Raw genomic sequence first — 24,565 nt, forward strand, 5'->3', positions numbered from 1 at the left:
TCATTCAAAGATGTGTTCTAAAAATAAGACATTATTTAATTTCCTGGCCATATCTAAATGCTAGGTTCCATTCAATCATTAAGGGATAATTATAAATATTTACATTTAATATTATGTTGTGGTTTAAATTTATCTTTGGTTTAATTTTTCCAAACCAGCTTGATTTTGACAGGCCTTCCAAGGGCGGTAGCCCTGTCGTAATGTCGCATGTTTCTGAGAACCAATGTCGCCTAGCCAACAGCTGTAAATGTCTCTGTCGTTTTCCCCCTTATTATGTTGCTGTTGTACTGTGTCGCTGTTGCATTTCAGTGCCGTAATAATGTCTCTTGTCACTGTTAAAATTTTCCTGTGTCGCCAGTATTCAGGGTCTTGTTGCTTGTCACTTTTACCCCTTGGAAAGCCTCTTGTTTCAGATCATGTCAATATGAGACTTGTATGGTAAATAAAAATCAAACTGTTTTACAAAAATTTTGAGGCAAAGATAAATTTAAACCTCAACATACATTAGTATCGTTCAACTTTTAATATTACATCACATATATTAATAGTTGGATTTTATAGAAATTGTACAAGATCCCTTGGTCTGCTTATTGGAAAGACTAGCTGTATAAATTAAAAAAAAATTAAAGATTGAGTTCTGAGTAAATTTTGTTAGTAGTAAAACTTGTACAAATGAATGAAAAATTAATTTATCCCTCCCCTAGTTCAATGATAGAAAATGGTACCTTTTGGTTTTAGCGTAAATTCATCATTGATTCAGGAGGAGGGGGTTCATTTCTTTTTTTATTCCATTCAAGATTGTAGGTGTTGAAATCTCTGATTTTTTACTGTTCAAGCTATAATAATTGTTATATTACACATGTCAGCTTAAAAAGATTAAAATGCTCGCAGCATGCAACATTCCTTAATTAACAGAAAGCTTCCAGGTTGTAAATTCATGTGTTTACAAGGCATTTACTAAATCAAATAAGAAAATGAAATTGAACTGTTTAAAACATTCTAAACGTTTGTGGGAGGTATGATGGCCTAATGGTTTGTGGGTCTCACTCTGACAGGTGCATATACAATGCAAGATAAACATGAGGATAGGGTTAGCACTTAAAAATATTAATTATGTTGCAGACTGCATGTATTTGATTGATCAAAGTTAATATCAGCTTTTTGTCATACAAAAAGTTTTAGTTTATATGTTATTATTAATTAAGATTAAGAATTAACATTATGTTTGTCTTTGTGACTAGTATATAGGGCTGTGTAATTATGCAATAATCCCTGCTATTATTTAATGAGACATGTATAAAATATTCATTTTTTATTGTATACATTGTTAGTTTGTTTTCAAACAATTAGGGCAATCTTGTTTGTTCTAGGTTGCTTTCTGCTCTTCATTAATGTAGGGTGACTTGTTTAGAATAGCATATTCTGTGATCTCCTTATTGGCAGACATGTATAAAAAAGAAATTAAGTCTGGCAAACTTATTGACAAATTTTAATAACATGCTAGGGACTGTACCATAATACAACTTTCTGTAGCACACAAACAACTACTTATAAGTTCAATACCTTCTATACACTTAACTAATGGTCACATTTTTCACTGCCATCAATCATCATTATAATGAAATTACAATCATCAACAAACGAGAAAAGCCTGATTACAAATGGATCAAAATTTACCAATCACAACCCTCAGACATGAACTTTTTTACTTGCTTAATTGAACTTAATATGTTTCCTGAGATGTTTGATAAGATAACTGGTGACATCAAAAAGTACTTAACTACAGCTGCAGCTGATTCAGCAGAGTTTGCCTGTTATTAAGAAAGGCATAGGAAGTTGTATGAAATGTGGAATTAAAATTGAATTCATTAATAAGTGAAGGCTACAAGATTTATAAATATTTCCCAGGTTGAAATGAGTTTTTTTTTTTAAAAAAAGAACACAGTTGTACTCCTCTATTTATTCCTGCCATAGTTAAAGACTGACATGAATTGAATTCCAGCTTGCACTTTGGACAAGCAGCTCTCAAATTTTGCTTACCTGGGGCAGTTGCATGATGTGCCTATATATAGTTTACTTTTTTATAATTTGGACGACTTGTTTGGGCCTTTTGGGCAAGTGAACATGAGAAGTTACAATGTACTCGTCCAGCAGGAAAATCCACTTGCCCTGGACTGGGGGATACAGTCACTATTAATTCTATATTGCACCATTAAACTGCCAATTGAATTTTTAATTAATTTTGCTAAAATTATGCTAATAATGGGTCTGGAGAATGACATTGCAAACAAAAATGCCATCTGTACACTTGTTTAGAAACTTGTCTTTGCCAGTCTCAAACCAAAAACTTTGATTTGGAGTCTGCATGACAATACACTAACTAAGATCACTGCCAACTTTGTTTGTGAGGTGCTATGTAGGAAATGAAGAGATTTAGCAGGGCTCGAGACTAACGGTAGCCAACTAGCCGCTAGTAGATATGCAGTTTTGGATATTAGGTTATGAGCTTTTACTAGCCAAAAGGGCTAGTTAAAGTTTCATTAAAAAACTCATTAATAATTCATAAAGATAATACAAAAGAAATTAATGTTTAATGAGTGTCTTTATATCTGATAAAGACACGGCTAAACTTTACGTCCAATTTTCTAGGCCAAAATAACCCCAAATCTAAATATTAGTGCAAGAATGAGTTGATCTACATCAGAAGATTTTTAAGCCGTTCAATAAATTCACAGTTCGTGTTTTATCAAGTCTAAAACACTCGGCTGCGCCTCGTGTTTTAAACTTGATAAAACACTGCTGCTCATTTATTAAACATTACGTAATTTGATTGGAAAAACCATACATCGAAATCGACTCTGAGAAAATAGAACTCAAAAGTACACTGTTGTCATGTATAAAATTGTCAAAGACTGTGGACAAGTTGAAACCAAGCTACCGGTAACCTAAAATTAACCCTAAACATAATTAACCCTAAACATTTGATAACAGAGCAAGTGAAGACGGCATGCCTAGCTCTGCCCAAACCTAACTTAGCTTGAAAATTCTCGGCTAGTAGTAAATTAGTTTTGAATAGTGAAATCAAAGCTGCCACTAGCCAATAGACTAGCTAGCAAAAAAAGTTAGTCTCGAACCCTGTTTAGCCAAGCCTAGAAGCGGAGCTCCCTTGTTATGTACTATTTTCCCTTTCTGTTAAATTTTATCTGAATTTACTGACCGTTGACCAGAAAAAAAATAAGACTTGGTCCCCTGATCCAATGGAATTATGCCATTACCTGGTCAGCGGTCAACTTAAAAAAACAAACGACCTTGATGAGTTCTACACTTGAGCCTGCAATATGGTCATGTGATACTGGTCAGCAGATACCTTGTTTTGACAGCTTCCAATTGACCATAATATGGTTGTCCAATATCAACCATGTAAGCTGGCTTTTACATTTATGGATGGAGTATGGCCATGAGTTGCATGACGTCCTTGTTGTTGGGCGCAGGTGCCCGCAAACCATGCCATGCTAACCATGATGACCATGATAAATGGAAGGCATGGTTTTCCTATTTCTATGCAATTTTTCTATGCCCGCATTATGGTTATGGGGCTCCACTCTGCAACCCTTTGGGCTGCTGGGGAATTCCGCTATCAAACTTTTAATTCTGGTGTACTTACTGAGTTTTCTTATATTTGTTTCAGCTGAGAAATATAGTGGAGATAATATGGCCACTAGTTCTGTTCATAATTCTGGTTGCTGTACGAAATCGTCAAAATTACGGCGCCACAAATATTCCCAATAGTAAGTAGAAAAAATTTCCTTAAGCGCTGCTCATTTTATTTGGAATAAGGCCCTAAGTGACTCCTGATCTAACATGAAATTCTCCTGTTAAATTTACAAGTATACATAGGAGAAAGCAGAAGGAGAATCTAGCAATTTATCAGTCACTTAGGTCTTTATTCCAGGCATCCCTTCAGTTGAGACAGAGTACTTCAAAGGAACTGTTGCTTTGCATTTTAAAATTTCATTGACTAAGAGAATTGTTTTTTTATTTTATTTTCGTAGGTGTTTATAGACCACGTGCTCTGCCGTCTGCTGGGTTTTTCCCATTTGTGAGGTCATTTCTGTGCGACTTCAAAAGTACAAAGACAAATGATCCTGATGAGCTACTGAATGGATTGCCAAATCTTAGAAGTTCCAGGTACGCAACAGTTGTTGTATTAGACAAAACTAACAAAGGCTAGGACAGTGCTATAGTGTATTTAACATTTGGTAGCCTTAGGAAAAGTGGTTTTTCACAGGCAGTGTAAATCTCTGATGGTTGTGTACTCACTTAATATTCCATTTTTTGCGACGTCTGACATTTGTGGACTGCAGAATTACAGTCATTTACTCCAGTCTGGCCGGCCCGCCGTCCATCTGTTCCTTTTGTCCTGTTAACCACTTAATGTTAATTGGACAGTCAGTTGACTGACCAGTCATCATAATAATTTTGTTGGCCTGGTTAATGGAGTACACAGTGGAGTAATCTTTGCATATTTCTTGAGTTAACCAGTTGGTTGGTTATTTCAAGTTTTGACATTGATTTCTTGCTCTGCAGTTTGAGTAGACTGTTGGAAGATGGCCTTCCTCTTATGACGAACAGCAGCCTCAGGGAACGGCTTCTAAGAATTAATCAAGATTACAGCAATTTTAGAAGAGATTCAGAACTTTGGAATAGTTTGATGAATAATTCTTCAAGGCCAGTACAGTGGGATGGATATAATTTATCAGGTACCTTAAACAAAAAAAATAATAATTCATTTTAGGCATAGTGACGTCATGTTATTGTTTTCAAGATGTTTATTAATAATAATTTGATTTGCAGATTTTCCCTTAAAGAAGTAATCAATCCTTCAGTGCCAGAATTCCTAATACTTGTTCTGTTTGTTAGGTCCGTCATCCCTCTTTTTTTCTCTGTTTATTGTTGAATGCATTTCCTAATTTTGGGTTAGTCAGTCAGATTAAAAAAAACTTAAAAAATCTGGGGAAATCTACTGGAACTAGGGGGCCCAGTAGCAAAACAAGTCCACGCACTGGGATTGCGATGTGTTTGGAACGTCTTGGGAATACTTCAGATGCCTTCGGAAAACTTCCCTATTTTACTTCCAATTTTTTTTCAAGGCCTGAGATTTTTATCCTGAGTTCCAGGAGAGTGCCAGGATTCGTGAGAGTGCCAGGATTTCCGAAGACGATTATCATCTTCGGAAATCCTGGCACTTTCGCGATAAAATCTCACGCCTTTGACCCAGAAAAAGTAGAAGGTATAGGGGTACAAATGGATACCAGCAGTTTTTTGCCTACTATATGTATGGATAACGTTGCTGTCAATTGCAAGGGGTAACTCGCAATGACTAGCTTCCTGAGCCCTGCAGGGAAGTGGTTAATACTCCCAGTTGACACTGCAGTAGGGTCATGCATGTGTCGTGAGTTGATTATAACTCTTCTTTTTTTATTTTGTAGCTGTCCCTTTGGATAAGTTGCTGAAGGATCCTGACCATTTTCAGGAGTTTCTGTACAACACCACAAATCTAAGCCCTAGATTGGTAACAGAGCTTTTTAACAGCACTGTGAATGTACAAAAGGTGGGTACACATGTCACTGTACAAAAAGGTTCTCTTCACATGCGACTCCAAGGACCTTAAATTATGGATCAGTAGTTAAGGTGATCGGCATGACTGTGCAGCCAACAGATTGCAAGTTTACCAACAGTCACTCAGGCACTGGGTTTTGCTAAAACCAAATAGAAACACCTAGTACAGGTGTTCGTGTACTTATTAAACATTTAAGACACACTACTCATTTTGCATATAGTCAGCTACAGAAGATAGACATGTGGATTTTCATCTTTACAGGGAAAAAGTTGAGTTCATGTGGCAAGAGCTGTACTTTATACATGTGTTACTCAGACTACATGTAGTTCAACTTTGTATTAAATTTTTTGGTATCGGTACATGTGCAATAATTATGTTGGAACATAATGGTCTTCCTTGGTCTCTTGACAGATTGCAGCCTTGATTGAGCCATATCGCAGTTTATCACAAGAATCAGTGTCCTGGTTTCCAAGAAATCCATTGGATTTATCAAGCCTACCATTTTTGCCATCAAGCAATAACCAACAAGTGAATTTGTTCTGGACTTTGCTTCTGATGAGAATAGCAAGCACAATCAGGGTACGTAATAACAAGTTGTTAAATGAACTGCAAGAACTTTTTTGTCTTGCCAAGACCCCCATACTGTTACTGTAATTTAAGAGAGGACTAGCTTATGTCATGCATGTGATAACTAACTTCAAGCTTAATTAAAAATTCACCTGCGGTTTTTTATTGGGGGAGGTTCATGCAAACTTACTTATAGTTTAATTTTTCAATTGTTATAGTCACAGGGAGCAATCAGTGGCAGTGAAGTGAAGGTTGTTATTTGTGATTCACGATCGCCTGTTAATCTTCAACAAATCCTTAATGGACCCGGAAATGTGGTAAGTAATCTACTAATAAAGAAGATTTTCTACATTGTAAGTACTTGACCTGCATACTTTATGTTTAAAGCTGTTCTTGTTGAGGGTCTATTGCTCTGACAGTTTGGCGGTTTAAGCCAATTTTGAGTGTCAGTTCATGGGGTTCATTAATATTCCTATTTTTCTGATAGTTTATGGTCAAGAAAATTATGGCAGTTTCGGTCTTAAGAGAAAACCAATTCAGAGCTTTTTGTTGCCTAGGAAAACAACAAATATTGTGGAATGTAAGACCCTCATTGTTGCAAAAAATGGTAATTAATTCTAAGGAGTCTAGAAGTAATATTCAACTGAACTCACTAACCACTATGAAACATCCTGTGGCTGCCACTACCAGATCTCCAACACTAACTCTAAGGAGACAGACCATAAACGTAATGACGCTCCTCTAACGCTTTCACTACCACCCCGCCAACCCACCCATTACCACCAAACCATTTCTTGCTATGAACATAAACGTCGCCACCAGGTGCCGCTACCTAATCTCTTGCTGCTACCATCAGTGCCACAACTACTGCTACCATTACAACCATCACCACCACCAACCTATCACCATCAGTGCCACCCCATCCACCCACATGAGCACTTCTAGCATGACCCAGGGTTGTCATTGGGTTTTGAGTAGCAGGTTCCATCCAAAAAGTAGGAGGCTATGAAACACTCAGAACTTGATAGCACACACTCAGAATTGACCTACTAATATTCCGAACCCTGACGACCATAACCACCCTCATCACAGATGTCTCCTACACCAAAATGTCATCACCACTGATATCACCAACACCACCATTACTATTGCCATGTTCTGCCAGTACCATTGTCACCACCACTTCCACCTTCACTGTCACCAGCAGCACTTTGCCAGCACAGTTTCTTCTTCCTCCACCAGTGCCATGAGTATCAGAACTACCATTACTATTACCATGAATATCTACCACAACTATGATGATCATGAACCATGCCACCAAAAAGCACAATTACAACCACTACCCGGGGGGGGGGGGGGAAGAGACTCCCATATGAAGAAGACAGGGATGCTCGTCGTCTCGCTTAGGGGTGATTTTGGTCTCACTTAGGGTGTTCAGGGTTCTCCTTATCAGGCGGTAACCGGTAAAATTTACCGCTTGTAACACGACTCTTTACCGCCTAGAACCGCTTAGAAGTCTTGAAAATTCAACAGGTAAATAACAAAGTAACGCCACTCGTTTCACCTTCGTAGTCATGATCGAAAATATAAAATAACAGATTGAAAATAAACAGTGACAAATGCAATATTCATTTACGAACTTGTGCTTGTATTCAACAATCTTTATTTCCCTTCACTTTCTGAATCTCTGATAACTGAGGGCTGATACCTATCGAAGAAAGAGCAAGTTTTGCTGGTCTTTCTCACTTCTCGGCAAGTGCACAGTTTCCACGATCGATTCCACAATAAGGCGGGAGCAATCCTTGTGTCCTTTCACTTTGTCCGTAAAAATGAAAACAATCACAAAGGCAAAGAGGTAAAAATAACTTCAGAAGTGAGAGATATTACTTACATATAATAGTTCAGTTTTCAAGAACTTGCAAAATGCAGAAAATAGTTGATAGTTGCTTAGTTGACCGTAGCTGACGCGTGGTGAAGAAAAAGGCAGCTTTCGTTGTCAAATTCTTCTCATTAAGTTCTTAAGTATTTAAAGCGAAATCCAGACGACAGGTTAAAAGAAGCATTCAGAATACAACTTTTCAACAACGCTGTTGTGACTGCTGAGTATTCGAAGCAAAGAAAAAAAGAGCCGCAGCGATTTGTAGCAAAGACGAGACAGAACCGTCGATTCTTCAAGTTGTACGTCATGTAAGCGGCAGCAAATGTATTCCCTTAAAGGTCAAATGCAACGAAATTGGAAATTTTTTCTTTTGTCCGCAAACCTGTCGTTTATGAAGGTACTAATGATAATAAACTCTCAGAAATGGTTTTTGTGCGAATTGTGGCGCTTAGGAGATGAAAATCCGACGATTTCCGAAGACTTCACGAAAACGAACCAAAAATGGCTGCGCGAGGAATGGAATCAAATAGAGGTATTTGTGACGTCAGGTGTGGCGAGCAAATTTTCACGTGTTTTGAGCGATCCTTGCAAATCCTTGGGTTTGTTCGATGGATTTCCAGAGTTCATGAAACAGCCGTTAGTTGAAACCGATGAAGACTTTGATTCAAGCCTTCGAAAAGTCTAAATACAGCCATATCAGTTCGAACTAACGGCATCTGGCAAGGAATAAATCGATTTCTGGAGTGATTAATTCCGACTCTGCGAGTGAACAAGATGGCGTTTAAATCCGGCAAAAAACAATACTCTTTCACCTTGAGGAAAGGGGGGGGGGGGGGTACTCTTTATATTTTTGAGTAGGGGTGTGCTGGTGGGACTCTGTAACCGTACCCTATCCCAGACCATTTTCAGCTTATTTTGCAGTACCCTATCGTAGTATGCTAGACTACACACTGAAAATCCCTACCCTACCCCAAACTATTGTATCACTATTCCATCTTAAACTCATCTGATGAGTTTGAAAACACACAGCGGCACACATGCATTTTCCTATCAAGCTCATATATGGGCGTATTAGGCTTGCTTACAAGTCGAGCTCACAGAGCGCGAAGCCCGAGGGCTCAAGAGCGGAGCGCGAGATCTCCGCACCGGGGTCTACTACCACCAAGCCAGAATCGAGAAGCAAACGACTTTTGGAAAGTCTATGGGAGTATGGGAGTACCCCCCAGCAAGTGGGGAGGGGGTCTTGGGCACCAAAAATACCCATATAGATTTTGAAAGGGAGTATGCCTAAAGCTGTTACTGAGAAATTTGTAAAAGGTCAACAGATTTGGGGCAGACAAAATTATGAAGAGTTAATTTCAGAAATAAATTGTCATGACACACCTACAATCTGGTTGTAGATTCTCCTGTAGTTCATGACAAAAGTGCTAGATAAAAAAAGTTAGCTGATCTGGTCGGGTTTATGCCTTAGATTTCTCATAAATAGCTTGAACTAAAACTAAATTACCATTCAGTTGCACATACCAATTTATTGGCCACAATGAAGCCTGATTTGCAGCTTATAATAAGTGCTATGCAATGCAACAGTCATTGTACTGGACTGAAATGGGGTTAATGCAGATCTGAACAACAAATGAATCAGGTAAATTGGCCTTTACAAGTGAACAAACTCATCATATACATGTAGTTTACATGAAAAATATAAACCTTTTCTTGGGCACCAACAATGTTCAGTCGGGGGTATTTTCGTTGTTATATTCAGCATTCATTATAATTTCAAATATAAACAAACATTGAAAAGAGTGTTTCATTGTAAACAAATTATACTGTAAATTAAAAGCATCATTTTCCTTCAATGTCTGCATGTATAATTTAGCTTTTTAGACGATCGAAGCAATATAGGGAATATCATTTTTAAGTAAAAAGAAACAAAAACATAAAAAGTCTGTTTGTAACTTAATTAGTAAATTCATGCAAAGTTCCTTCCTGTAATAAAAAATATATTTTTAATACCAGCCTCGCGATTCACAATATTTCACGCAAACAGTAAAGTTATAGTTTTGGTAGAAGTTTATGAAGCGACTAGGGTCAGGTTAAGAAAGTAGTGTGTGAATCTAAGTTCAATATAACACAAGAAAGTACAACTTTGGGGTTCCCAGACAATGGGTAAGTTTATTAGCGACTTTACCTTCGAATTCTGCATTTCGTCGCAAACGATTTCGCATTAGTCCTGGATTAACGGCTTTCTTTCCAAGTTGGTAATAAGAGGATAAGCGCCAGGTCTCATTCGAAGTTTCTAGGGCTGGAACACGGACCAAAGTGCAAGATTCTGCTGGAAGCTTTCTGAGAAAAACATGTCGGATGATATTGTGTTTGCTGAGCAAAGCCAGCGTGCTTTTGGCATAGACATCCTCTCTTTTTCGTCGATCTCAACTATTCCTTGCATCGCTCCTCGTCTTTAAGAAGATATTTCGAATGGTCATCCGGCTTTATTGGGATTTTAAATGCCAAAAGGTGCAGCAGACCTGGTAGAGACAACAGCACTTTGCTGCATCTTCGCGCGTCGAAGCTCGCCACATGTGACGTCACAAAATCCATTTCCGACAATTTTCCGAAGCTTTTCCGAACCGTTCCATTTGTGAAGCGAAGATAAAGGGCTGTCTTTAACATCGAATATCTCAGCGACGTTTTAACCAAATCGTTTAAAACTTCAGATTATGATTATTCACAGTATTTCCTTTCATTTAAAGTCAAAATGAGTCTTAAATAAAATTTCATCAAATTTCGTTGCATTTGACCTTTAAAACAACGGAGGGTAATTTTATGCAATTTTTCTTTTGTATAGCAGGCGGAAGAGGTCTGTAAGGCCAGAATAAAGTTGTCATGAAATAAAATTCGACCAGCATTTGGACAACATTCTGCTCCATGTAGGTAAACCTGAAAATGGCTGGGATTTACCGGAATTTCTTTACCGGTTTAAAAAGTTTTCTTACCTGCTGTGCTGAAAACTAGGGAGAACCCTGGGTGTTCCGGACAAAACGCCAATGTTTTTGGCAGTCAAGGTCTCGTTTAAGGTTGCACACGAAAAAATGAACAAATATAAGTTCCATTTTCCTAGTATTTTAGTATTATTTATCTTGAGCCACGCCTAGATTGGTCTCTTTTAGGGGTTCTTTTCAAAATTTCCAACAAGCATCCCCACCCCTTTCATTTGCCATGGGTGTCCCCCGGGAAACAACCACCATCATTTCCATAACCAACTCAAGCAAAAATACCACTGCCACCTTCACCCAGACTACCACCTGTCACTATCACTGACACCTACCATCACTGCCTCTCCCAGCATCACCAACACTACAACTATCATGACTACAACAACAACCATCACAATCATCATCTTTATTAAAGCCACCACCACCATCCTTATCCCTACTACTACCAGGTGTCACTATTGCAGCAGCTGCCAATCACTACTAATTCCAGCATCCATTTCCTTGCTCATACATCAACAACCATCATCATCTGATTACCAGCCAGAACCAATAGTACCACTACCATTGTGACTAAATGTGTACCAATACCTTTTTAATCCCCAACAACCACCATCAATACAACTACCACCAGTGGCAACTCCAGACCTTCAGGTATTTGGGGGGCCCGATCATTCAGACCCCTTCTAGGCCCCTTGGGCCTTAGTTTGGCCTAAAAATATGGTGGGGACTCAGGGTCACCAGGCCCCTTTCCTAGATCCGCCATTGGCATCCACTTTATAAAGGTGACTTGTGAATAAACAATCTTATATCTATACAGGCCATGTAAACTATTTATTAATAATTGAACATTGCAGACTGAGGTGAAGACAGCATTGTGCAAGCTGAATGATACTGTACTTGGTAAACTGGGAAAGGAGCTACAAACTCAGCTTAAATGGCCAAACATCTCTGATTATCAGGTAACCCATGATCAACTTTTTTGACGTTATATGTACTCCACACACTAGGGATTTATTGTCACTGTCATTGTACATGTAATACATGAAATCTTGACTTTTGTTGTTTCTCTCATCAGAATCATGGAAGGAATTTGACACAGCTGCTATCATCCTTGCGAAATGATGTCAGAAATCTTAATGAAGATGTAAGTTAATATCCAAAAGATTTTCTTGTTTTGTTGGTTAAAAAAAGGAATTCATGTCCACTGATCAAAAGATAGTGCAACTGGCCTATTGACAGTAACTTGCGTGTTATGGAATTTCAGGTCCAAGCCTTGCAAGCCTTCCAACAAGTCACAGAGGACTATCTTAGTTTCATGCAAGATCTTCAGGCCAGAAATGGTGGTTTTCGAGCGACGCTTTGTGGAAGAGGAACTGGGGACACTGAAGATGATGAAGAGAATCAAGACAATAACAACAGTGGTGGTTCATCGACTGGACAGTTGCCGGCAGCATCAGCTGGTGTACTGGCTGGTTTGTGTGGATACCGGCAGTTTCCAAATGGTACATTTTATAAGTCAGATGGGGTTCACCCGTTTGACTATTACTGGAATATGTCACAGAACACGGGGAATAATGATGATGCGGATGAAGATAAAGAAGATCAAGAATTGTCATGCCCTCGGCTTGCTGACGAATATTCCATGTACAATGCCACTGGTGGAAAAGGTTTGTAAAGACATCTTATTTTTGTCAGTGTGGCAATGAATCTAATTGGTTCATGTGATGTTTGTAAGGAAACATATGCAAATGCAAGTGCGAGCAATTACTGACTGTGACTCAAACCTGCCAACTCTCTAGGTTTTCCCCGGAGTCTCCAAGTTTTTCATCAAATCTCCCGGTCTGATTTTCGTAAACTATTCATACATTGTCTTAAATGATATCCTTACAATGCAAAGATTTATAGACATCTCCAGATTTTTGTACTCTGGGGGTTGGCAGGTATGGTGACTGTTTGAATCAACTACAAGTTACTTATGCATACAAATGTGGTATACATGCTTCGATGCATACTGTTTATAATGGCTAACTAAGATGGATGTTTTTGTTAAGTAATGCAACCACAAGAGAATATACATGTAGGAGGTTTAGATGCACTTGCATTTGTGTATATGTGTCATTAAACCACTGTTTGTAGTACACTTGATGGTCAACTGGTACATACATGTAGAATGGGACACTAATCAATGCAACTAAGGAAGATAAAGTGGCATGGGGGACGATTCACTTAAACCTGTGTTTAATAGCATGTGATGGAGACATGCATCATCAACTTGGGTCCTGACAATCTGCAAGCCAGTGAGCCATGCGAGCCATTTCGGTTAGCCTAAACAACACATTTGCTAGCCTAATAATTTAGCACTCCGGTTAGCCTACAGTTAGCTTATGTAGGTTGCAGTGAGCCTTTTATTGGGATTGGGGATGTCTGGCTCACATGGCTCGTGAGTCAAGCCATTCAATTAACACATTGGTAAGCAGCACTCCAGTTAGCCTACAGTGAGTTTTGGTAGCTTGCTGTTAGCCTTTTATTAAGATTTGGGATTTCTGGCTTGCATATGCATGGTTCGCTGGCTCGTGCTGTGTCCTAACTCATCTAACCACTGGGGGGGGGGGGGGGGGCTGGGGATATATGACATCATCACATCGGTTCAAAGTTAAGGGAGAAATAAAATGTGGCAATAATAGGAAAAAAACTCGACACAACAGCCAACACAAGGGCACCTTGGGTTTAAATGAAGTTGTTAAAATTCCCATTTACCTTTGAACAAGAGTACAAATTATAAAGTGTAAATTGTATTGTTGTCTTGTTCTATTGCAGATTCTTGTTCCGTTATCAATCCAAAACACAGGGTTGATTGTGGATGGCCAGGAGTTTCAGAAGAGCGATGTGTACAGATGGGTTGTTGTTTTGACAGCTCAATAAAGGGAGCACGCTTCTGCTTCTACAAAGCTGGTAAGGCATATTCTCAGATGTCATTGAGCAATCATTTTATTTTAAGAGAAGCATGTCAGGCAATCCACTCAACTGAGTACAACAAGTGCTTAAGAGGAAATCCGCCAGGACTTCGAGTAGTTATTGGACAAAATTATGTACCAAAACTATTTACACCTGATTGCAAGCTTTTGTGTTACTGCTTCAAATATCTTATCGAAAGAAATCTTTTCTAACAACACCACACATCGAAAACACATTTTGAAGGGGCGTGTTTAAAACACGAAATGGCGAAATGGCGAAACGGCGAAATGGCGAAATGATACTGAAGATAAAAGCCAAAGTTATACGATATTACCGTTGTACTGGAATTTTCATATGTTGCCGAATTCATCCTTGTAGATAAGTCCCGAAAAATAAAAGAAACTGCAATCACAAATTCTCCGTCACGTAGACCCGTCACGAACCTAACACGAACCTATGGGTAATTTGGATTCCAGTCTCTCCCTGTTAACAGGGCGCTGTTTGATACGCCTAGGACATTCTTGATCGAGATGTCGGCATTTCGTTTAGACATTGGAAGAAAATGATTTGTTTATCTCGTATTTACCACCGAGTCTCGGCTATGAAGTAATGCTTTGAGCTCCAACATTCAAAAGAAATGGATTAACAAAACCAAACCTACTTTGCGATAAAGTTCCGGGTAAAGTTCATACACGATATCAGTGGCAAACGTTCTTTGTACAGAAACGGAGTAACGTTCGATGTCTATATCAGTCCTTCGATACAATGTAAGCTCTGTAGTGCAGTGCAGATACTGATAGGCAACTTGGCAAGTACTAAATGAAAAAAATATCCTGGTGTGCTGCGACCTTTCAGCAATACGTTCAATTTGGCGTTGTGATAAGTAACAAGTATTCATTATATTTCTGGGCCAGAACATTGAAATGTTCCCTTGAAATAATTCAGTCTAGACATGTAAACAGAACTACCTTGAAGTTCAAAAGGAAACCAAACTATATTATTTACGTGTATTTATCTTAACATTTCGCCATTTCGTCATTTCGCCATTTCGCCGTTTTGCCATTTCGCCATTGCGCCATTTCGTGTTTTAAACACGCCCATTTTGAAGTTCCGCTGAATTTCACTGAATCGCTTAAAAGATGTAAGCTTTTGCCCATAGCTTGTGAACTTTAAATATCATTTTCTCAGACTCTGATAAGAAATTGTTGTACCAGAATTATTTCCACCTTATTGCAAACTTTTTTGTTACTGCTTCAAATATCTTATCAAAAGAAATCTTTTCTAACAACACCACACATCGAAAACACATTTTGAAGTTCCGCTGAATTCCACTGAATCGCTTAAGACAAATTTACAAAATGGCTACACGTGAGATTTTGCCTATACCTTGTGAACTTTGAAATTCATTTTCTCAGACTCTGATAAGAAATTGTTGTTGGTGTTATCACGGATAATTACTTACATCTTTACCTTTTATTAAAGGTAGCCCTTGTAAAAATTTTACCGCGATTCGCGCCGCGTTTTTGGCCGCCGCGATTCTCGCATCGCGGCGCGATGGGTCGGGAATCGCGCCGCGATTTGGCTTGAATCGCGCCGCGATCGCGCCTAAATCTATAAATTTAAAAACAATTATCTTGGCGTTTTGCATACCGACAAAACAAACACACAGACTGTATCGAAACAACATCATTTATTTACGGAAGCTTACAGAAAAAGACGGCCAGTTTTCGCTGCCGAGCACAATTAAATTTCGCAAAGCCGGAGAGCGTGATTGAGTCTTTAGTTTACAAGCAAATAAGTGAACAGTTCTTCTGTAAAATGTGAACAACACATACATAACGGCAACTAACCTTTTACTCGTCCTCAAGCGAAAGAAGATGCAATGAAGAACTTAGCCGAACCGTCGAAGATGCGCTTTCTTTTCCCCGAAGCTTTTAAATAATACAACATTTAAGTCCCAAGCATCAACAGGTACAACTTTGCATTGAATGGTCCTTACCGTCAAAATGTTTTCCTCTTTCCACTGTTCGAGTTTTGCATTTTTTTTATATTCACAGTTTAGCTGTAGTTCAGTCAACAAAGTCCACGACGAAGCGACGAAGCGCTAGCTGTTGAAATTATAAACAAGCTGTCGCTCGAATTAACAAAACAAATTCTAGCAGTTTTCACAGAGACGCTTTTCCCTCAAGTTAGGTCGCTTCTAAACTCTTGTTATTCAGAAGCAGCTAAAAAAGAACACATTTTTCCAGTCCTGATTGTGAAGAGAAAACATACCAACTTTCTCGAAATAAAATTTCTTTACTGCTTGCGATGGCGTAGCGATTGCGTGTACTATGCACTACGTGACCTAACTCAGCCAATCGTAACGCTCAGTTCACGACACCTTGCGGCAAAAGGCGGGAAAGGACTTTGATGTGTGTGGTCTACGATCGTGGTCTACGGGAAGGTAAATATAAAGCTCTAAAAAAAGCTCATTCTGACAGCCTCTTCGGAGCCACAATTAAATTAAATGCCATATAGAGGATTTTTCAATGCAAAAAACGCAATTGCAGCGAATTCCTGATTGTATTTGCATTTGAAGAAAATGGCCGACAGAAATTTGTCATTGGATTGCTTAAGAGGTATTAAGGTTCCTCAAAGATAAGAAAAGAAAGAAACAAAGTGTTTGAAAAGATTAAAAAACGGACTGTTAAGAAATAAAAATTCTTATCTTTTAATTTATCTTTACTCATTATCACGCGCCGCTTTGTCGCGCCAGTTCGTCTAGACTAAAACTAAATAAAACTTTTCTCGTGGGAATCACGTCCTCACGGCTCACCGTCACGTAATAAAATGTTTTTCGACATTTTAAATCAAACTAGTTTTATAACTACTTTGATTAGTACTTAAAGTTTATTTCATCAATACAAGTCATGATTTGCGTTACGACCACAGCATGATTTGTGAGAGTTTCAAAGCATATTGACTTTCTCCCGGTGATCGAGAAGTGAGTTCTCGCCGGGAACACTTCCCGAGATTTATTCCAGTCCCCCAAATCGCGGTGCGGTGGTAATCAATCGCGCCGCGATCGCACTCATCACGCCGCGATCGCGACTATCGCGGCAATCGTGGCGCGATCGCGACATTCGCGGCGCGATCGCAACTATCGCGGCGCGTTCGCGTTCATTTACAATCGCGTCACGCACGATCGCGTCGCGATGACAACAAATCGCGGCGCGATCGCGTCAGTCGCGGCGCGATCGCGCATTCGCGGCGCGATCGCGGTAAAATTTTTACAAGGGTGGAAATAACCCAATAGGATTTAAATTATTCTGGAAATTGATTTTTGTCCAACTTTAATAAATATTACTCGACTTCCTAGTGGATTCCGTCTTAATTTTTTTTACTGAAATTAAGCCAACTTAAGATAAATATTTACCAGACAAGTATTTAATGAACCTCTATACAGCTGTAATTGCCTTAATTTTACTTTCAGTGGAGATTATCAAGAACTGTGAAATAATGAACTAAACATAAAAACATAAAACAGGGATTGCCTTGATGTTTGTGTGTGTGAAAAAAATTGGTGATTGTTTGTAAAACGTGAAAAGGCATCTGACACAAGTTTGCAAAGGGTATATAAAGGGACAGTGTCACAACAAGTCTTTAAGTTTTTATGCAAACTATGCTAGAACTGGGAGAGTACACTCACTGTTCAACAAAATAATCCTTGAACAATAAAACGAAGATAAATCCATTCTACAAGATGTGAAAAAACAAAATCAATGGCTCGAATGTGATTTTCGTCCAATTAACACTGCCAAACTTGAAAACGTCGGCCCGAGTTTATCGTTTTCGGCCAATTTGTTGCTATCTGTCCATAGCTACAATAGTTTTTAACAACTTTTATGACTAGTACAGTGTGTTTAGCAAGGCCAGGCGACTATTAGTAGATTTTCAATTGATACCAACACCTTCTTTGGAGCATTAAGTCTTGGTGACACTGCCCCTTTAAATCAAAACTAACCAGTATTGTTGCTTTGTTTGCAGAGGATGCAGTATGTAACTGTTTTCTGGGTCAGGTTGTGCGTAGCGCTGGAGGTGTAACTGGGAATGCAGGTAAAGGCAGGTCAGATTCTGGATTTGTTGAACTCGCCTCCTTGTTCCTGAAGGGCAAGATCCTATACACTCCTGACAACAACGTCACGCGGTATATCGTCAGCCAGGTGAGTCCTGTTATCAGTTCTAGTGCTTAAAGGGGCTAGGTCACGGTATTTTAGAAAATTCTTTTTATTTTTGTCAATTAAGAGCTCTTAACTTTAATTGGAAGAGCAATTGTCTTTATTTGCATAATCACGTCACGACCACATAACAAACAAGGATGATTTTCGAGCATTGTAATTGACACTTTTAAACAAATTGAGAAAAACTTAAAAAAGTCGGGCCGACTTTTTTCAAGTTTTCCTGAACGCTAACGTTTTAAGAAAAGTGTGGCAGACTAAAGGAGAAATAATATTGAGATCTTGGGAGTGGAAGGGTTAAATAAATGTGAATTTTGGAGTCCTGGAAGAATCAATCAGAGTCCTGGTAAAGTTCTGGAAAATAGTCTGTAAAAAAATGGTACGACCCGTAGTTATGGTTTCATAACAAGCAATCTAGTATCATTCTAAACTCGTTTTTCCTGTTCCACTGTATAGATCAAGGATGAGCTCTCTGGTATCTCACGAATTAAAGACTTTGCGTATTGGTGGGTGAATAACTCAGAGGCACTCCACAAGAATATTACAAGATTCATTGATGACTACCTCAAGAGACCAGTGCCTAAGGTACCGTAAAAGCGTATTCATAAAATAAATAATAAAATTACTATTAATAATAATTATTTATTGTCATTTGTTAGCCCTGAGACGTACAAGGGGGGATGCCACCCCACCTTGAAAAGATTTTATACTTTATTATGCTGAAACTGAAACTTTCAGTAGCTGTTCGTTCATCCTTTGCAAAAATTTTGATATGCCAACTATGTGTCCACAATTTTTAACTTCACCACAGCAATGGCAAAATTACAAGCAATTCTGGCCAAAATCGGCTTTTTGACATAATTATTTCTTTCCTTATTTTAATTTCAATTAAAAAAAAAAAGTTGTACAATTTGTTTTTAGTTTTACATTCATAAGCATTGTGGCTTGATCTTTTATCAATTGCCATAATCCAAGATGGCGGCTCTAATAACTCCATATGACGTCACAACCAACAAAAACTATGTCACCTTGTGGAGTAACCTTAGGGCTTTCTCCTCAGTGCAAAATAATTTCGCTGCACGTTAATAGAATGAAAACTTTAGGGGTCCATTCCTCCCTTGTACCATGGTGGGGGTATTTATTGAGCATAATACTGGGCACTGTATGTTATTTGTTAATTCGAACTGTGTTCTTTTATTTTAGGAAGTTTGTGATCAAAGTGATCTGTTCTTAGCTCAAGCAAATGATAGGTGGCCAGAACAAATTCCAGAGATGTCATCTGACTCTTCACGCAATAATATCACAATACTCCCCACATCATTCAACACCAGTGCATTTCTTAGTGAACTGGACTTCATTTTTAAGACAATTCTCAGAGTTTATAAATGTGCAGAACATGAGTATTTTGAGGGATTCAAGGACGAAGAGTCACTTGTGAAACGTGCTATGAACTCGTCAGCGGTGCCTACAATTGCAAGTAAGTGATCAATCAATCAATCAATCAATCAATCAATCAATCAATCAATCAATCAATCAATCAATCAATCAATCAATCAATCAATCTATCTATCAATCAATCGATCGATCAATCAAAAAAATCAATCAATCAATCAATCAATTAATCAATCATTTTATTAGAGTCATAATGCGGGATGAGGTTGCCCTCCCTTTCCGAGCCAGAGGCTCATACAAAAGCGCATGGCAGCAGTTATTATCTGTAACATAAATACAGAGAAGTGTATAGGCCTGGAACTTTGTATGAAGGGAGCCTCTGTTCATGGTAAAATAAGTGAACATAAGTCAACTCTGTAATCGTGAGGCTTAAGGTTTTGCTTTGGCTTTTTAGGCGCAAAAACTTTTCAGGACCGTTGAGAAACGGGCCCCAGGTCAATATTTCATTTACTTTCAGCGAACCTTTCACATGAATATTTGCAGTTTTCTAAGACAAAAGTGCTAATGAGTAATCATTGAACTTGTGCATCTTTTTTTCCTCGACAAATAGGTTTAGTGTTCGTTGATTCAACTGGCGACTTGAACAACCTTCCAAAATATATCAAGTACAAGATACGTCAAGATGTGGATTACACTCCTGCCACAAACAGAATACGACACTGGTAAGCGAAAACATTAATTTATTCAAGAATCAAGAACTGTCAAAGTCAAAGACCATTGATAAGGCTTGATTTACACAGCTCAAAGTCATCTGAAAATTTCGAAATTACCTTCAAGAGGGTAGTGAAATACAAGACTTCTTGGCTATGGCAGCTTGTCACATTCCAGTTTGAGGAATTCATCCTTCTGCAGGAAATATGCAGCAGAAACCTTTAACAAAATTACAACACTTGCAGGTCGCTTCGACATGCTTTGTATCTGTGAAGCATCTTTTTTTACAACGTCGTGTGCCCTTCCAATATTCTACTTCCTTTATCGTGCTTATTTTCTAAGGTCTTTACGCAAACGGAAAACTCAAGCTCCAGTTTAATTGCTAATCAGTACTGCATTTTCATAGGTACTGGCGTCCAGGCCCTTTACACAGCTGGAGTAAGGAAGGGTACTTCAATTTTGGGTTCCTTTACCTCCAAGACCTAATCGATCGTGCCTTGATGAATCTAATGCTGAATGATACCATCACTGAGCCAGGCGTCTACTTACAGGAGTTCCCTTATCCATGTTATATTGAAGACAAGTAAGTGACAGTACCCTGACATATGATACAAAGATAAATGTGATTTTTTGAAACAGATAACTTGTTAAAAGAGGTTGCCTTTTTGATGTACAGTAGACCCACAGAGTTAGACCCTGCTGCTTTTTGTTGCAACACAGGCACCTAAATGTATCTCATGGCTAAAGCATACATGTACAGCTTGTTTGTATTGCATTTCTCTGCCAGGGTGTGTCCCACTTAAGAGAAACTTCCCATACACATAAATGTGCATCGTTTATTTTCAACACCTAGTGTTTGTAAACAAACCAGTCATATTATAATAAAGAACAGGCCAAAACAACTCACTAGTTATATTGATCTGAACTGATAAGTACGGTCATCAATTTGGGTAAAAATGTAAAAACAAGGCCACTATGACTAGGATACCGCTCTATGTGGCCTTTTTCCATGAAGAAATACGCTTGATTAAGTCAAAGTAGTTGAATGAGTTATAACTATGCAGCCTGCAAAACAAAACAAAAACCCCAGATAATAAAGCTGACACAGTGTGCTTGCTTTGGTGATAACATTAATCTTTTAGAAAAGCCTGGTTTGCTCTTCGAATATTGTTTTTTCTGCTTTGCCTGCAATGTCCAAAATGTGAATCTATTTTGTGTGCAGGTTTGTGCGGTACATTGGTGGCACTATGCCATTGTTTATGACTTTGGCCTGGATATTCAGTGTGGCGATGATAATCAAAGGAGTGGTCTATGAGAAGGAACGAAGGCTTAAAGAAGTTATGAAAGTAAGAGATTTATTTTTTTTTCTTTTTACTGTTTTACTGTTTAACTCAGTTGAGTTCTTTAAAGTCACCTGGCCAAAATCCCTCTTTCAGCGCAAGATGCATTCATGCCCCTATTCTTTGTAAATGGATACAAAAAATGATACGAATTAGGCTGCATGTGGCATAAATTTGTCATATCAAATTCATCGCAATGTTACTCCATCTTAGCCATCCTCGTATATTTTAGGTTTAAATATTATTTCTTTGGAGTTTTTCAAGTAAATTTGCACATTTCATTTGAGTAAAGAAATAACCGCAGAGTTCTGAGTTCTGAGAAGGTAACAACTCTCTTTACTTGCGGATTTAGTAGCCCTTTCTATCGCTACTTTTTAGGTAGCTGTACTTGTAACGTGGTTCAATCCATGTTAATAAGATGAAAATGTTTCAAAAACTTCTTAGCCAAAAAGGAGAAATCTTGTTTAAAAGGAACTTTGTTGCATCAGAACAAAGTAATGTATTCCCTTTGGAGTGAGGATCATCTGAAATTAGATCAGTTTGCTTCAGCTAGTTGCATACAGCTTATTTCCAGCGTTGTCAATTCACGTTTGATGTCGCTTCTTTCTGAGAGTCGCTTTTTTTTGGGGGGGGGGGAGGGGTCGTAACTTTCGGACCTTTTAGTTAGCGGTATGTACAGTGAAAAACGGCTAAAAGGACTATGGCTTGGTCCCTTCAAGCCTTGTTGTGATTTGTGAGTTTCTTCCGATTCTAGGTCATGGGCCTTGGAAATGCAGTACACTGGGTGGCCTGGTTCATCAACAGCTCCGCTCTGATGGTCATCACCATCTCATTACTAGTTGCTGTCCTTAAAGGTGGAAAGATTCTCTGGCACAGCAACCCACTGGTCATTTTCCTGTTCTTGCTTGTGTTTATGATAGCTACTATCATGCTGTGTTTCTTGATCTCTGTGTTTTTTGCCCGAGCCAACCTTGCTGCAGCCTGTGGTGGAATCATCTTCTTTGTCACCTATCTGCCTTATGTGTTGGTTCGCTGGTATGAACAGTTTATGACAACTGGACAGAAAGCTGTAGCGGTAAGTTACATGCAACCTTTGATAAACAACGTTTACATTATTTTCTGATAACCTAGTCGAAAATGTTAAGATGATGTCTGCAGCCTTGTAGATACATAATAGAAAATTTGTTTTAGAAGATCGTCAAAGAAGAAATACAAGGGAACTGCTATTTCTACTGCGAAAAAGGATCACCCTGGGCAACCATTAAAGGCATCGGTATAGAATTATAATGGGTACAAAATATTACAGGAAAATTTCAAGACTTCAATTTTAATTAAAAAATCTCAAATTCGTGTGTCTCATTCGGCTCTCGCCGATCTTGCCAGTGATAGGGAGGAGCAAGGACTCCGGGAATAAGTTTGGTTTGAAAGCTAAAGTTGTACTCATACTTATGCTTCGATCTGAAGATCCCTAATGTATGCAACGGTGCTCTGACAACATCCATCTTGTCATGACATGTTAGTAGTATGTAGGGATACCCGGGCACCATACCGATACCCGAGGTTCCATCCTATACTACTAAAAAAAAAAAACAGTTTTAAAATATGAGGCAAACGAATTTCTGTGCTTTGCCATCTTAGAGTTTGCTGTCCACAACGTCATTTGGCGTCTGCTGCAGTTATTTGGCCCGATATGAAGAGCAGGGGGTTGGTGCCCAGTGGTCAAACATGTTTTCCAGTCCCGTGGAAGGTGATGGCTTCAGTCTGGGTTACGCAATGGGCATGATGATGATTGACGCTGTCATTTATGGTATCCTCACTTGGTACATCGAAGCTGTTCTACCAGGTGAGAAATTTTGGTTTTTTACTAATATGTTAGAGCTACTTAGATGTGAGCTCCATATTAAGACTGCTTTTGCATTTTGAAGAAACAACTGTCATGATTATTTTTACCAACAAGAAACCATGAGTTGAGTCTATTGTTGCTCCCAATGATGTAGGATTTTAATAAGCACTTCGTGACAAAGATGAAATGATTGCAAGCCCAAGTTTTTTGGCTTTTTTGCTGTTTTAATAGCTTAAGCCAGCTGGTGGCAGAGCTGTTGTACCTTTTAATAACCTTTTTCTACCTCCAAATGTTTAGCAAGCGTTGTCATGCAGTTTCACTTTTCCCTGGTTTACAAAGCATAACCTTACATTTGTGGCATCTTTTTTTGCATTGTCTGTTATCGTTGGAAACACAAATGAGCTTTCTGCTGTGTTTACTCTATACAGGCCAGTATGGTATTCCTCGTCCCTGGTATTTCCCATTCCAGAAGTCATACTGGTTTGAAGTTGCAAACAAAAAGGTTTTGGAGGTGGATGCATCTGGTAATGAACGAAGATCAAGTCAGTCTGCAGGCAGAGGAGCAGTGTCTTACAGAAGCTGGGTAAGTAAATTAATGAAGGTTAACTTTTTCTGTTAGTCCCAGAGAAGAAAAGAAAACGAAAGATTCAGAGAGTGTTTATACCATAAACATATTCAAATACAGTTGGTTTGGGGGGGAGGGGAGATTAATAAAGGGGGGGGGGGTAAGAGTGAGACAGAGTTGAAGGAGGGAGGCTTGAATTCAGGATCCATCTCGTAACTAACATGATTTCTGGGTGGAAACCAAATAATTAAGTAAATCAAGCATGAAACATATAACAGTTACAAGTTACAGAGTTTGAGATCGTAATTATTCCTTCTTTTTATTCACAGACTACTGGAATGGATGAAGTTGCCTTCCAAGACTTTGAAAGGGGATGTGTTACAGAAAAAGAACCCACCCACCTCCCCTTGGGATGCTCGATCAAGAACCTGGTCAAGGTAAATTAGACATTCCCTCTCTCCCATGTATTGAGTTGTCAGC

At 38.7% G+C, this 24,565-nt stretch overlaps 1 protein-coding gene across 1 annotated transcript in view; it reads left to right on the forward strand.

Moving 5' to 3' along the window:
- LOC144637455 (phospholipid-transporting ATPase ABCA1-like) overlaps window positions 1–24,565 on the forward strand; it is a 49,859-nt gene that overhangs the window by 1,807 nt on the left and 23,487 nt on the right. Inside the window, exons 3-22 of the mRNA XM_078496511.1 lie at window positions 3,689–3,788; window positions 4,053–4,188; window positions 4,588–4,760; window positions 5,490–5,611; window positions 6,032–6,199; window positions 6,406–6,504; window positions 11,914–12,018; window positions 12,135–12,203; window positions 12,324–12,726; window positions 13,877–14,011; window positions 18,044–18,219; window positions 18,691–18,819; window positions 19,438–19,711; window positions 20,237–20,348; window positions 20,744–20,920; window positions 21,560–21,683; window positions 22,432–22,752; window positions 23,316–23,520; window positions 23,949–24,103; window positions 24,415–24,522. Of these exons, the coding sequence (XP_078352637.1) occupies window positions 3,689–3,788; window positions 4,053–4,188; window positions 4,588–4,760; window positions 5,490–5,611; window positions 6,032–6,199; window positions 6,406–6,504; window positions 11,914–12,018; window positions 12,135–12,203; window positions 12,324–12,726; window positions 13,877–14,011; window positions 18,044–18,219; window positions 18,691–18,819; window positions 19,438–19,711; window positions 20,237–20,348; window positions 20,744–20,920; window positions 21,560–21,683; window positions 22,432–22,752; window positions 23,316–23,520; window positions 23,949–24,103; window positions 24,415–24,522 (3,291 nt within the window). The remainder of the gene's footprint in view (window positions 1–3,688; window positions 3,789–4,052; window positions 4,189–4,587; window positions 4,761–5,489; window positions 5,612–6,031; window positions 6,200–6,405; window positions 6,505–11,913; window positions 12,019–12,134; window positions 12,204–12,323; window positions 12,727–13,876; window positions 14,012–18,043; window positions 18,220–18,690; window positions 18,820–19,437; window positions 19,712–20,236; window positions 20,349–20,743; window positions 20,921–21,559; window positions 21,684–22,431; window positions 22,753–23,315; window positions 23,521–23,948; window positions 24,104–24,414; window positions 24,523–24,565) is intronic.

This window comes from Oculina patagonica, chromosome 14 (assembly GCF_052425735.1).
Source record: "Oculina patagonica isolate OP01 chromosome 14, crgOcupat, whole genome shotgun sequence".
NCBI classification, from domain to species: Eukaryota; Metazoa; Cnidaria; class Anthozoa; order Scleractinia; family Oculinidae; genus Oculina; species Oculina patagonica.